Raw genomic sequence first — 15,196 nt, 5'->3', positions numbered from 1 at the left:
GTAGAATTTTTTTTTTCTAAAATAACTGTTTGACTTTTATTGCTGAACTTAAATTCAATAGTGAAATCATGTCCAATGTCTACGAAATCATGTCCAATGTCAAATCATGGCCAATGTCTACGAACAAAAAGTTGCAGTTGTGAATAATAGTAGTCAAAAATACGCATCAGAATTATGACATCTAAAACATGAAAAACATGAAAAACCTTAATCGAACTGCAAAAATAGAAATAACGACTTAATCTATACCGCAACCGCTGAGCAAATATTGATGTCCTAGTGTCACTAAAATTGAAATTTATTTGCCACTGTGGCTTTTCTATTACACTTTTTTCGAGCCAACAAACAATTTCATTTTAAAGTAATAAGGCAAATCAAAATGCACTCTTAGCTGTTAATCATTTTTACTAGATTATAGTACTTTTGTTAAACTTTTGATTTCAGACGAGACATTTGGGTCATTTATTTCATAATGTTTTACAACTTTTTATAAAATGATTATTTTTTTAAGTTTGGTTACAGAACTTTTTATAAAAAAAAACAATTGTATTAAGAATTTGTGCTTCTTATATATTTCATAATAAAAATTGTATGATACGACAGCGTCTCATGTATTGATTTTCGAACGTTTTGATAATAGAACGCTATCTGTTTCATTTGAATAGAAAGGATACTGCTTCATAAAATTTTCAAAAGATTTCAAGATTTCCAAGAGTTTGAGGGCTGTCAGTTTTTCTGTGTTTTTAATTTATTTTTAGCTCATATTCAGAAATCAATTTATAAAGGTGATTATTTGAAATTACAACAAAAAGGGGGCTCTCAAATTTTTCGGAAGTCTATCAAAATGTTTTCCGCTTTTTTTTCTCTCACTTTTTCTCATTCTTTATTTCCCGTATAAATCTTGGTTCTGCTATTTGGCATCAATCAACTAAGATTAGGTGACCTTTTTGGTGACCTCCAAACCTACTTGAAAAGAAAATATTATTATTATTATTTTTATAAAATACGAGTAGTCAGATATTTGATTTGCGGACTATTTTTTGGTGCGCGCAAGTACGCCACTGGGAAGTCTATATTTTTTAAGCGACTCCGCTCATCAAACAGGCTTACATACTTTTCATGTTAAATTTCCTATCGTTTAAAATAAGTTATAATCAGACTTGGGGGTTTTTAGTCAACGCTTTTTGATGACTTTTATCGTTTTATATTTTCTTCTGATAAGATAAAACTATTGTAAGTTCTTCTATATCTCTGAGCAGACTATCCTCTTTTTGTGTGCTAAATCGGACCCTAAAATTTCCTGCACATTCGCCACTTACTGTGAGAGCAACTCAAATCACCCAATTGATCAATGATTTCAAAATCTTGCAAGAATCTTGCAAAATAATACATAGTTCTTCTATTTACCTTGCAAGATTTTTGCAAGAATTGAATTCTCCTTGTAAGAATCTTGCCAGATTTCGATCTTTTTTGTTACCTGGCTGGATGAAGATGACAGACGAGCTGAAAAAGTCAATCATCAAATGTCAAGCTTGAAATTCCTAATATTCTGTCGAAAAATTTACTCAAGTCATTTTATAAACTGACTTCTTTAAACCTATTTCCATTATGATTTGAGTTGTTTTTTCAGCCTCCTTTTTCAGTCCGGGCTTGGATCTATACCAATGGGGGGTTTAAGTGTGCAAGTTAATAACTATATGATCGAATCTGATTGGCATTTACAGATAAAGTGATTGCTGACCGATATCCAAACCATCATCCTCATCATAATCAGCAACATCATCACTCGTCCGGAATAACTGGTAGTGGGGGCGGAGGGGGAGGAGGACGTCACTCTAGTGGTCACTCCACCAGTGGGGGAGGGGGGAGGAGTTCACTGTGGTTGATGGAGAGTGTCTGGTTCAAGAGACTGCAGTCTGGCTGGACCCACATGGGTCACTTCTGGTGGAGGTTGTTGGAACTGCACATGATTAAACTTCTCTGTTTCATGGGAATGCTCGTAGCTGTCAGAGATGTGAGTCAGTCAGCAAACTTTTACCTTTTTATTCTATGCTAAACTCAAAAAAAGGAAAAACCGAAAGCGAGGTGGGGAGCTATAACTTTCTTGGATCTTTTCCGTTTGTGCCCCCCCTCCCTCTCAGCTTATTGGGCGCATATTATTTGCACCCCCCAGACGCACGTGCCATATTTTTTCATAATGATTTACTATGTAATGGCATGTGCTCTGTAACTGGGGGGCCCAAAACGTACTGGGTGGGGAGGGGGGGGGGCATAAACGGAAAAGATCCGAAAGGATCTTTCTGGTTATAAAATGTAAATGATGTTTGACCCCTAGATAACAAAATCTGTGTTGTTATGTGACACGTTAGGATGTACACTGTCATCAATGTTATGAATAAGCAGATATACTTGTATATAATATAGTGTTGTTTTCTTTGCTGAGAGAAGGGGGATTAGCACGCTTCAAAATTTTCCATTTTCTAGTTAAGTATGACTACCATAAATTGAACATTTTACAATTTAGCAGTAGAATTGATAAATCTATGAATAGTTTGGGCCTACACAGCGATACTTGAAAGACCTAGTTAAAATGATGACAATTTGCAAACATTTGCAAAACAGCTCATTAGTATCATATTTGCAAAACATTAAAAAAAAGTTATCCAATTTTACACGATTTTGCTCCAGTTAACTCAATTTTTATTGGTTGTTCTTCCTGATTTTGTGAATCTCAGCTATACACATATGAACTATCCCATTTTTTTCTAATAACAAAGATTGCTTCAAATATGACTGAGAAAAACTGTTTTTTTTCTAATTTATGAAATGTGCTTCATTTATTTCAGCTCTGCGCGGCAAACTTTCTGTTGGTGTTGTACATAGCCCTGTGTCTGCCGTACCCTAGATTGAGAGGTGTGCTGACGTCACTGATGGCTGTCACGTGCTCTCTCATGGTACTGGCCAGGATGATCTATCAATTATCTTACATTGACGAGAAGGCATTTCAGCGACAGTGCAACAATGTTAGACAATACCTGCTCCATTTACATAGTAGAGACCTTCCTAATAACCATAGGGAAATTCAATCTTGCAAGAATCTTGCAAGATTTTAAAGTATTTTGGAAGACGATGCTGTAACTTTTTACGCAAATAAAATTGAGAGATAAAAAATTATTTTTCGTTAAAGAATTTCTGTAACCAATTTGTGTCATGCCAAAGTTTCTCTAATTCTTTTTGGATATTATATAAAAAATGAGGTTCACATAATAAATCCCCTTTTAGTAGTTTAAAGAAATTTCAGCTTAAAGTTTAAAGTTTTGAATTGTTTAATAACTAGGGCTAGTACAGAAAAGACAATTGTTGCATTGCTCTTGCATTCGATTTCCTTCCACTGATAGCTATTAGACATATTAGCAAGATATCTGGGTTTTGACAGGTAAATGTCAATACATCAAGCGATTGACCAATGCAACGTCTACTAAATGACCAATATTTTATCATTTTAGCAATTCCGGCAACACCAAGTTTTTAAATTTGTGTAACTGAATTGTACACGTTAAGATATACGATATCACACTGTGTTTCCCTCTTAACTGAAGCCTCATTTTCTTAATGAGAAATATACATTTAAAGAATAACCAGCAGGGTTAATTTTTGCTGTGTAATAAACACCAGTTACTCCAGAATTTTCATCGTCCAAGGTCTGGCATATTTCTGATAAAACTGTCTTCTCATCAGCTCTAAGCAGATGATGAATTTACTGATTAAATCTTTTTAACACATCTTAAATAATCTTCTTTCTTACACGATTAAAATGTTTGGTCAGGCCTAAAATTGGTTCGGTCCCCTCAATTCAACTCTTTCACCGAATTCACCGCTAGATATGGTCGCTTTAAGGTGTTCTTTTTCACCACTATTTGCTGCAATTCTATAATTCTCGGTTAAACTTTGATCGGGGTCGGCAACTGGCTTTGCTGTTCTAGTCAGTTGGTCTGGTCAGTTCTTCCGGTTCCTCAGCCAGCGATGGGTTCTCGACACCCACAGGCAACGACGCAGGATCCATATCATCATCTGGCTCCTCGGCTAGCGGATTTATCGGAGGCGGAGTTGACAACCGGACTCTGAACCAGGCCCTGTGGGGCAGCTGGGGCCAGCCCTTTCCCAACATTTCAGACAGTGCCCAGTGGGCGGGGCTGAACAAAATCACACATAGTAACACGTCACTGTCAAATTACGTATGGGTAAGTAAGCACAGAAAAGGTGAACAAATGGCTAGGAAATTAAGCCTAATGGTAAAGTAGTAAATATATTATATGATTATATTATATAATTACATTATATAATACAATAATTTACTGATAAGAATCTGCGCAAATCTAAGATTTTCATAAACTATTTTTTAGGAAACAGGTCCAAAATCACTTGTTTATAGGACCATGTGGTGCTGCTTCTGATGATCCTGGTGGATGCAACTGTCAACTACCACAAGACATTTGTGGAGAAGATAAAGTGTGCCCAGTTATTGCCCAGGGGAGTGTTGATCAGAGGGGTGACTAGAAGAGAGGCAGACAGGGACATTGTTCACATGCTAATATACTTCGTCAATTATGGATTCTACAAATTCGGACTGGAGGTTGGGTTACTTTGTTGAAAACAAACTAAGTGAAATGAAATTTGTTACTCTCCAAATTTGCTACTTGCCAAGACACGGAAGATCTTGACTTTCTTGGCAAAACTAGGGATACCTTTGCAAGATCTTGCAGTAAATCTTGACGTATATGTCTTTTACAAAATCTTAATGAAAATAGTTGAAATTAAAATGTTGGATCTATTCCCCCGCGTGTTTTAACCCCCCCCCCCCACAACTTTCAAGCGACGTGTTGTTATATAGCACGTCAGTATGTAAAAATATAGCACGTGCGCCAGGGGGTAAAGTCATATGTCAACTAAGCTGGGGGATTGATCTCAGTTGTATTAAATCATTTCATTTTTGCCTATGATAAGCCATAGCTTAATTAATTAGTCACTATTTATATTGATTATTATGATATCACCGTAGTGATAATTCCATTCAAGGTGTGCTACCTGGTGACAGTGGTGGACATCTGTCTTCGTCCGGATGTGGTGTCGATGGTTCACTGGGCCTGGCTCATCATCCTCATATTCCTCCCACGCAGAATCGTCACCCATATATGGCCATGCTATGTCTTCACTCTATCCATCATGCTACCCGCTCAGTATCTCATGTGCTTAGGTATGCAAATCAGAACATCTGTCCTTCACAATATAAACCCCTACAAATAATAGCCCCCTTTTGGTAATCGGATTATGGGTTCCATGACCACGAAACTAGTTCCCTAACCAAGATGTCTGCTAACACAAAACTGCTAAAAAGAGGAGTATATCCAGATGTGGGCCATTTTTATTTCCGCTTCCATAAAAAGTGTTCTTGATTTAAAAGATTGTCGGCTAATTTAAAACGATGTTTATCCAAATAGCATAACTTAAGTTTGATATACAAGAAAGTTTTTCGCCAATGTATGTATTACGTCAAATTTTGGAAAAATCGGGAGTATTTAAGAGACAAGCACCTGTTGCAAGGCTATTTTGGTCTCATTCAGTATTTTTCAATCAGAAAATTCAGATTGTATTGTAGCGCCGGCTTTATTAAAATATTTTTTTCCGTTTTTTTTTTCTTTATTAATTGTAACAAAGATTTCAGAATAAGGTTAAGTTAATGAAGATCTTTAATTAGGTCCAATTTTAGGTTTCAAATTTAGGGCCATTGCTTCTTTTAAAGTCTTAATAGTGTCAACTTGTAGTTTAGTCTGTTCGCATCCTCGGTCTCGTGAAAAACAAACTTTATGGCAGTTTCATGATTTAATATTTTTTATGGCGTTGATACTACAAGTTTTCATTAAAAAATTGTAATCTTCTTTATTTGCCTATTATTGATTTTTTGTATCATCTCACATCACCATTGAAATCATGGGTATAATGGCGCTGTAGGGAGGCCTTCTTGAGATTTTATAAAATCTCAATGAATACTAATGGTCTTTATGGATTCGACGCTGTTTTCTTGCACATTTTTATTGAATTTTTGATTTTATTTGACTGTAATTTTGTTCTTCTTGTAGTCATATAACCTAATCTGAATAATGAAAGGTCTCATCGGCTTTTCTGTTGCTGTGAACAAATTTATCGGATGCTTTCAGTTGATAGCTAATTGATCTAATGACTTTGAATTTATTTGTTGTCAATATTATCAGTGTAATTGTGAACTTTGAATTCTTTTTACTTCCTTTTGTTAAATTGCAGCTCAATATCTTGAATGACAATTCCAGTCCGCTTTCTTTTGAAGCAAATATTTACATATTTTTGGTTTGATCTTTCAATATATGGTTTAGTTACTTTGACCCTATGTTTGTTTTTTTTAATGTGTAACGGCTGCTCTCCTATCAAAGTCAAGGAAAACTTTACACCGCCCAATTCTGTCCAATTCTGCCCAATTCTGTCAAGGAAAACTTTACACCGCCCAATTTCAAATCTGTCCGAATATTGTATTTTTGCAGTTAACTTTTGTGAACTGTATTATCCGCTATACTTTAGAATGCCGTTGCATTACTTGATACTCAATAATTTCAAATAACTAATTGTTTAGCTTTGCTGAATAACAAATAACTTTGCTTCAATTAAGCAAAAGTCCAAAATTCCAAATAAGCAAATTAGTTCAAATTAGAGGTTTTTCAGTGATATCTCCTTAACCACAAAAGCTAGTGAGATAAAATTTCACAGGATAGTGAACGCTAGTTAGGCCTACTATCTGATGTAAGAATAATCAACGCTGGGTAAACTGCGTTGGTGGGGCTACCTTTTAAATCTTATACCCAATCTTAATACATGGGCCAAAATTTCAATGTTGAATAACTCTGTAAGTAATGATTCAAAAGTGAGCAAACTTGACAGTGCACAACACTGTCATACAAGTAATCAAACGAAAAAGGAATGAACGGAATCGGTAGAATTGTCTTTGAGAAATAACACAACAAGTTTCACCTCAGATTTGAATATACTGAGTTAATTTAATCATCAGCTTTTGTTTCTCAATTGGCCTCAATAACACCAATGTTGAACTAGAGTAGGCTTCGTTAAAGCCAGTAAGAGAAACTGACTTTATGCTTCGCACAAAGTTTCTCTTACTTAGGAACTTCGTTCCTCAGAAAGAAAGTTTTGAGAATATCAAAGTTAATTCTCTTTTCACAAGTCAAAGTAAAGTTAAAACTGTACAATCACTAATATGATCTACAGAAACAAGACACGATAACAAGTAATTTACCGCTCAAGAAAGTGTGCTTCAATACGCACTGTATGTCAGTTTAATATAACCAAAATTGCAAATTTCAACTGATTTTTTGGTAGTTTTTCAAGCTCCTTTTATGCTGCTAGTCACGTGGATTTACATGTCAAATTCAACTGTTGATTGGTGGTAGATAAGAATGTCGACAGAATGTGAACACTTTTCATAACGTCACTTTTTCAGTGTATATTTGATGTCATGAGAAATTTGTTAACCATGTAGAAGTTTTGTCGAATATTCTGTATCAATAACAGGTTGATTCGCAATCCAATCGCAAAGAATCTGATGCAATACTGTTAAGTCGTAGTATTGTTTTGCTGGTTGTTGAGGTAGTTCGAGTTCGAGTTATAGTTTGACTTCATGAATGACGATTGCGTACTAATAATAGTTGCTAAATATAAATGTTGAACAAAATAAACAAATCCGTTTGGCTTCGATAGAATGTAGCATTAAATTTCGCTTGTCACGCTATTCTAGCTTTAAGGCTTGAAATGACCTTGAAGCGCTATTCAATTTGATTTCTGAGTTGTTAAGCTCAGCCGCAATATCGCCGGCCCTGTTTTCCATCGCGAAAACATCTTTTCTAGGTAGTACTGGGGCGAGCTTCACTACTGGTCTCTTGTACACTCCGTCGTTCGTTCGAACTATAGCTGATCGAATCACACCGTCAGACCCATCGATGGTCTCCGTAACTCGACCTAGGTTGTAATATCCACGTTTATCGCTGTCTTCGATCAACCAAACGAGATCGCCTTCTTTAAGTGTTTCGTTCGACGTAGATCGCCATTTTTGCCGATTATTCAGAGTTGGCAGATATTCTTTCCGAAATCTGTCCCATATGAGATTTGCATATGCTTGAGTTTGTCGAAAGAGCTTTCGATGATCAACAAACTCTTCCGCGCATGGTAAGTAGGGTAAGCAAACGTTCCTATTGCCAAGCAAGAAGTGATTGGGGGTCAATGCTTCTAAATCATTAACATCTGAACTGACTGGAGTCAAAGGTCTCGCATTCAAAGTCTGCTCAACGATGCACATCGTTGTTGAAAGAACGTCCTCAGTGACTAATCTGTTTCCCAACACTGCATACATTGCTTTCTTGCAACTTCTCACCAACCGCTCCCATACTCCTCCAAAGTGAGGTGCTGCGGGTGGGTTGAACTTCCATCTGATTCCTCGTTGAATTATATGTCCTTCGATCCCTTCTTTGTTCCATGCCGCAACGTATTCTGCAAATTCTCTTTCAGCTCCAACAAAATTTGTCCCGTTGTCGCTTATGGTTGTACTTGGTTTGCCTCTTCGAGCAATAAATCTCATTATTGCATTGAGACAACTATCTGTGTCCAACTTGGGTACCACTTCTATATGCACCGCTCTCATAGTTAGACAAGTAAAGAGACAACACCATCTCTTTTCATTTCTTCGCCCAATCTTCACATTGAAAGGGCCAAAGTAGTCAACTCCAACATTTGTAAAAGCTGTAGAAGCATCTAACCGTTCTTCGGGTAGACCTGCCATTACTGGTGCTATCGTTTGTGCTCTGCCTTTTCTGCAGGTAATGCACTTGTTCTTGATTGATCTTAAGGCGTTCCGTATGCCTAGTATCCACATCTTCTGCTGAACAATGTTTCTTACATGCTCAGTGCCCTCGTGTTGATTGTCCTTGTGCTCGTTTCGCAAGAATAATTCAACCGCATGATGTTTCCAATGTAGCAAAATTGGATGCTTTGCATTGAAGTCCAATTGGCTCTTGCCTATTCTGCCTTTGGCTCGAATAAGTCCTTCTTCATCTAGGAAGGGTGAGAATTGTAGGATTTTGCTGCCTTTTGGAATTTCCTTTTCAGCTTTGAGAGATTTCATCTCTTCACCAAACTGTTCTTGTTGTAGTAGCTTGAACATTGTTGCTTTTGCTTTTTCTCTTTCTTCAATGCTGACTATGAGTGTTGCTGGTTTGTGTTTGTTCAATGCTCGCTGTACGTATGCCACTGTATTTACTATTCTGTTGAAGTTACTGAATCGTTCCCACTGGATAACAACTTTCTTTTCTTCAGCCTGTATCATGAATACTGATGAGGGTATATTCTCTTCATCTGATGCAAATATGAGGTTCACCTGCTGTGGCCATTCGCTTTCTGGTCGCTTCAACCAGGCCGGCCCAGTGAGCCACTCACTTCTCTTGAGTTCTTCAATGTTGATTGCTCTCGTGCCAATATCAGCTGGGTTGTTGATACCGCTCACATGTTTCCACTGCAAAACATCGGTTGTATCTAGTATCTCAGCCACTCGGTTGGCCACAAACACTTGTTGTTTGCGATGGGAACTGTGTATCCACTGCAGTACCGTAGTTGAGTCTGACCAAAAACTGCAACTATTTATCTTCATTTCATGTTCCTTGACTATCTGTTCTTTCAACCTCACTGCCATGATTGCCGCTTGCAACTCCAATCGTGGTATTGAAAGATGCCTCATCGGTGCCACTCTGCATTTTCCAATGACAAATGCTAAGTCAGCTGAGTATTCTTTTGGTTGTGAACGTAGATAGGCCACTGCACACATCGTATCTTCAGATGCGTCGGCAAACACATGAAGTTCGGTTTTATCCCTCTCTCTGTTGAAGTATCTTCTATCGATGCTTGTCTCAGCCACTATTGGAAGTTGTTCTTTCCATCTCAGGAATTCTTCCTCTTCACTGGGCTCCACTTCGTTGTCCCAATGTTGTCCATTCTTAGTCCAGATGCCTTTCAGAAGTCGTCTCATGTGAACACTGAACGGAGCAAACAATCCGATCGGGTCGAATACTGAAGATACCAGTGACAGAATCTTCCTCTGGGTTATAGGTGCTTCAACTTCCTGGTTTGTACCTCTGCATACTTGAAGACTGTCATCAGTAACGGTCCATTGTAGTCCTAGCACTGAAGATCCCTCCGTACTGGGTTCCACTTCGACTTGCTTTGTGTCGCTGATTGACTTCAAGTCCTCTGGGATTGCTTCGATAACTGCATCGCTGTTGCTTATCCACTTCTTCAATTCAAATCCATGTTGTGAGAGAAGAGGTTGTAGTTGATTGAAGACTTCAATTGCTTCTTCAGGGGTTTCTACTGATTTGATGAAATCATCCATGTAGAAGTTGTTTTGTATTGCCTTTGCTGCAATCGGATACTCTTTTTCGTTGTCCAGTCCCACTCGCTTGCGAGCATAGTTTGCACAAGTTGGAGAACTCTTAGCTCCAAATACGTGACGCTGATATTCGTATATCTGAACCGGTTCGTTAGTTCTTGGACGCCATAAGAATCTCAAGCAACTTCTATCCTGTTCGGGAACTTGCACTTGTAGAAACATCGATTCGATGTCAGCTGTCAGGGCTATTGGTCCTTCGCGGAATCTGAATATTGTTCCGATCAAGCCGTGTAGCAGATCAGGTCCTGCTAGTAGCTTATCATTGAGGCATACTTCTTTGTACTTTGAGGCAGCATTGCAAACACGTCTTACTTTGCCAGGCTTGTTCGGGTTTAGCACTGGATGGTGTGGCAAATACCATTCTTTCCCGAAGGTGCCTCTCACTTCGGACTCGTCCAATATCTTTACGAATCCCTTTTCTACATCTGTATCTATTGACTGTTGATACAAATTCTTCAGGTTTGGGTCCCTTTGGAATCTTCGCACCAGTGAGTAAAGCTGACCCAAGGCTGAGCTGTAATTGTTCGGTAGGTTTGGCTCTGGTTCACTCCACAGCATTCCCACTTCATACCGCTCGCCTGTGAACTTTGTCGTACTCTCTAGCATCTTTTGTGCCTGCAGTTCCTTCTTTGACTGACTGAGGACGTTGATTTTGGAAGCATAGGTTTCTATGTCCCACCAGGTTTGAATATTCTCTGCCACTTTCACATCTTCGGTGAAGGCGAAATGACAAACATTTTGTCTTCTTTTGCCCGTCATGGGTCCACTGACTACCCATCCTAGCTCTGTTAGAACGGCGAAAGGTTCACTTCGTGTTCCTATCTTATAGTCCAACGGGCGTTGTAGCTCATAAGCATCTTGACCAAGGATGATGCCAACTTCCATCAAGTTGAAGCTTTTGTTGGGTAAAACACTCAAGTGGTTGAAGCTTTGCTTCAGCTTGTTGTAGTTGTATTTTGTGTTTCCCAATGAGATTGACGGGTGTGCAAACGCTTCGATTGAATGCACCTTTGAATGTAGTCCCTTTATTTTGAGAGGAACCCTTTCTGTCTTCAGATCCTTCGTTCCGTGTATGCCAGCTATGTTGAGCGTCACACCGGTGCCTTGGGCCCGTAACTTCTCTTGCACACTTTGATCGATGAATGAAACCGTTGATCCACTATCGAGGAAAGCGTATGTGTTCAGCCTGTTGCCACCGCTCTGTATTGAGACAGGAACTATCTGAAGAAAGCTAGTAACTTCGTTACTCTGGTTGATTGTTGCTGCGCTTACGTTGACTGCATGATTGCCCTCGTCCATTTGGTTTTCTGAGTGTAGCAATCGGTTGTGCTTCTTGATGCATCCATTGAAGCCGCACGCATTGACTTTACAATCTTTGATTGCATGTCCTTTGCCTAGACATCCGTAACATAAGCGTTGCTTTCTCACTGCTGCGTACCGATCATTCACACTCATGTTCCTGAATAGTGGACAGTTCCAAATTTTATGAGTGCCATCAGCTAGCGGACAGTGATCACTTTGCGTTTGCTTCGTTTCTTTCACGTTGGAACTTGCACTGAAGTTCGACGTTTTCGAGAACCGTTTGTCTCTATTTGTGCTTCTTCGGTCTTCTTCTCTTCGCTCTCCCTTGAAAGCTGAAAACCCTTCGTGCACGAATGCTATCCTTGATAGCCATTTGTCAAACATAATCAGATCAGGCCAATCTTCATCTTTATCATCAACATAGAACCACCACTTCTCTTTGAGAACTTGGGGTAGTTTATCTACTGCCATATACAATGTCGAGCTTGATTGCAGATCACCAATCTGCTTGTACTCTTTGAGCACATTCACAAAGTTCGAAACAATAACTGAGAAACTGATCAGACCTGTTGAGTCGTGTGGTTTCACCTGACTTGCTTTGCGAAGACTCTCAAGTTGTGCATCAATGATCACATGAGGCCTTCCAAATTTCCTCTCCAGAATGCTCTATGCAGCACCATAGAACTGTCCAGAATAGCCCATTCCAGAGATGGCTGACCTTGCCTTGCCTGTCAGCAGAGTCTTCAGATGGCTCATCTTCTCTGAGTCTGGTATTGGTCGTTGATCCACTGTAGCAATGAACATACTAGACCACTCCGGCCATTCGAGAGGGTTCCCGTCGAAGTTGTTCAACTTCAGCTTTGGTAGGCTACTACTACCTGAATAGCCAGTGTTGTATCGTAATAGACCAGCTCTGGGGGAAACGTCTCGGTCTTCAACACTTGAGGATCGGTCTCGTGAACTGCGATATCGTGAGAAGTGACTTTGCCTGTTCACTTCAGGGGTTACTTCGAAGCGAGTTGTTGATCGATCTGGTGTTAGAAGGTTGTCGATTCTGCTGGCCCAGTCAGAGACATCTCTTTTCTTGGGGGTCCAGTTGAAAGGCGATTTGTCTCGAGCACCAGTTGATTGGGAACGAGCATCATCGTTCTCTAATGCTGTTCTCTTCACTTTGCGCTCTAGCTCACGCTCTTCCTCCAGCAGTTGATGCTTGGTTTCCAGTTCCTTCATTTGCATTTCCAGCTCTAGCTTCCTTCGCTCGAACCGTGCTTGTTCGAGTCGCATCTTGGTTTCGAACTCGATATCGAATTTCTTCATCCTTTCCTCTCGCCTTTGCTTTGCTGAAGATGTTTCCGAAACATTCTCCGTTTCTTGGCCACTTGCTGTTGCTCCATTTTGCACTGTTTGAGCAACTGGGTTGTCTGTTTGGAAGTTGTTGCTCTCGCTGTCGTTCACTGCTTGGGTTGCGTTGCTTTGCTCTGCATTCATTTCTGGTTGCGTGCCTTTGCTTATATATGCAAGCAAATGATAGTCCAAACTTGCTTTGCACTCCCTTGCTTCTTTCAGATGCTCTTCAACGAAATTAGCTTGATAGGGCACAAGCTTGTTTCGACGCTGCAGTTGCTTGGGTATTTCTTCCTCTAGAAGGTGAACAGTCTGTTGGTAGAGGACCTTTAGTTTGTTGGGTCGATCTGAATCTTCAATAATTTTGTAGCCAATCCCTGTTTTGGTGTTGACTTCTTCTAATAAATCTTGGAACTTCTTGTCGTACCTTTGTGCTGTTGATTGAAGCTCCTCTCTGCTGATTGTGTTAGGATTGCCTGATTGCCTTTTGCTTCGCTTGCTCTTTTTAAGCGAGGTTAGTTCTTCAACGTAATTTGTGAAGTGCACTCGCAACTTTCGCTCTGCCTCACTGGCGTTGCGCTGTTGATTTGTTTGATTCTCTTTGGGGGATGCCTTCGGCACTCTCTTCATCAGATTGGACAGCAGTTTGCCTTCCACTGTCCGGGTCGGCGGACCAAATGTAACGGCTGCTCTCCTATCAAAGTCAAGGAAAACTTTACACCGCCCAGTTCGTTTCAGCGGTTTCAAATCTGTCCGAATATTGTATTTTTGCAGTTAACTTTTGTGAACTGTATTATCCGCTATACTTTAGAATGCCGTTGCATTACTTGATACTCAATAATTTCAAATAACTAATTGTTTAGCTTTGCTGAATAACAAATAACTTTGCTTCAATTAAGCAAAAGTCCAAAATTCCAAATAAGCAAATTAGTTCAAATTAGAGGTTTTTCAGTGATATCTCCTTAACCACAAAAGCTAGTGAGATAAAATTTCACAGGATAGTGAACGCTAGTTAGGCCTACTATCTGATGTAAGAATAATCAACGCTGGGTAAACTGCGTTGGTGGGGCTACCTTTTAAATCTTATACCCAATCTTAATACATGGGCCAAAATTTCAATGTTGAATAACTCTGTAAGTAATGATTCAAAAGTGAGCAAACTTGGCAGTGCACAACACTGTCATACAAGTAATCAAACGAAAAAGGAATGAACGGAATCGGTAGAATTGTCTTTGAGAAATAACACAACAAGTTTCACCTCAGATTTGAATATACTGAGTTAATTTAATCATCAGCTTTTGTTTCTCAATTGGCCTCAATAACACCAATGTTGAACTAGAGTAGGCTTCGTTAAAGCCAGTAAGAGAAACTGACTTTATGCTTCGCACAAAGTTTCTCTTACTTAGGAACTTCGTTCCTCAGAAAGAAAGTTTTGAGAATATCAAAGTTAATTCTCTTTTCACAAGTCAAAGTAAAGTTAAAACTGTACAATCACTAATATGATCTACAGAAACAAGACACGATAACAAGTAATTTACCGCTCAAGAAAGTGTGCTTCAATACGCACTGTATGTCAGTTTAATATAACCAAAATTGCAAATTTCAACTGATTTTTTGGTAGTTTTTCAAGCTCCTTTTATGCTGCTAGTCACGTGGATTTACATGTCAAATTCAACTGTTGATTGGTGGTAGATAAGAATGTCGACAGAATGTGAACACTTTTCATAACGTCACTTTTTCAGTGTATATTTGATGTCATGAGAAATTTGTTAACCATGTAGAAGTTTTGTCGAATATTCTGTATCAATAACAGGTTGATTCGCAATCCAATCGCAAAGAATCTGATGCAATACTGTTAAGTCGTAGTATTGTTTTGCTGGTTGTTGAGGTAGTTCGAGTTCGAGTTATAGTTTGACTTCATGAATGACGATTGCGTACTAATAATAGTTGCTAAATATAAATGTTGAACAAAATAAACAAATCCGTTTGGCTTCGATAGAATGTAGCATTAAATTTCGC

At 39.0% G+C, this 15,196-nt stretch overlaps 1 protein-coding gene across 1 annotated transcript in view; it reads left to right on the top strand.

Annotated features, from left to right (window-relative positions):
• The window catches only part of LOC142344959 (piezo-type mechanosensitive ion channel component 2-like), a 212,454-nt gene that overhangs the window by 162,153 nt on the left and 35,105 nt on the right, over positions 1 to 15,196 (top strand). Inside the window, exons 23-27 of the mRNA XM_075397043.1 lie at positions 1,725 to 2,014; positions 2,847 to 3,023; positions 3,984 to 4,241; positions 4,433 to 4,633; positions 5,077 to 5,254. Coding sequence (XP_075253158.1) covers positions 1,725 to 2,014; positions 2,847 to 3,023; positions 3,984 to 4,241; positions 4,433 to 4,633; positions 5,077 to 5,254 — 1,104 coding nt within the window. The remainder of the gene's footprint in view (positions 1 to 1,724; positions 2,015 to 2,846; positions 3,024 to 3,983; positions 4,242 to 4,432; positions 4,634 to 5,076; positions 5,255 to 15,196) is intronic.

The sequence above is a fragment of the Convolutriloba macropyga genome, chromosome 8 (assembly GCF_964194025.1).
Source record: "Convolutriloba macropyga chromosome 8, txConMacr16.3, whole genome shotgun sequence".
Classification (NCBI taxonomy): domain Eukaryota; kingdom Metazoa; phylum Xenacoelomorpha; order Acoela; family Convolutidae; genus Convolutriloba; species Convolutriloba macropyga.
Note: the sequence above shows the minus strand (reverse complement) of the source record. Positions and strands in the feature narration are given on the sequence as shown.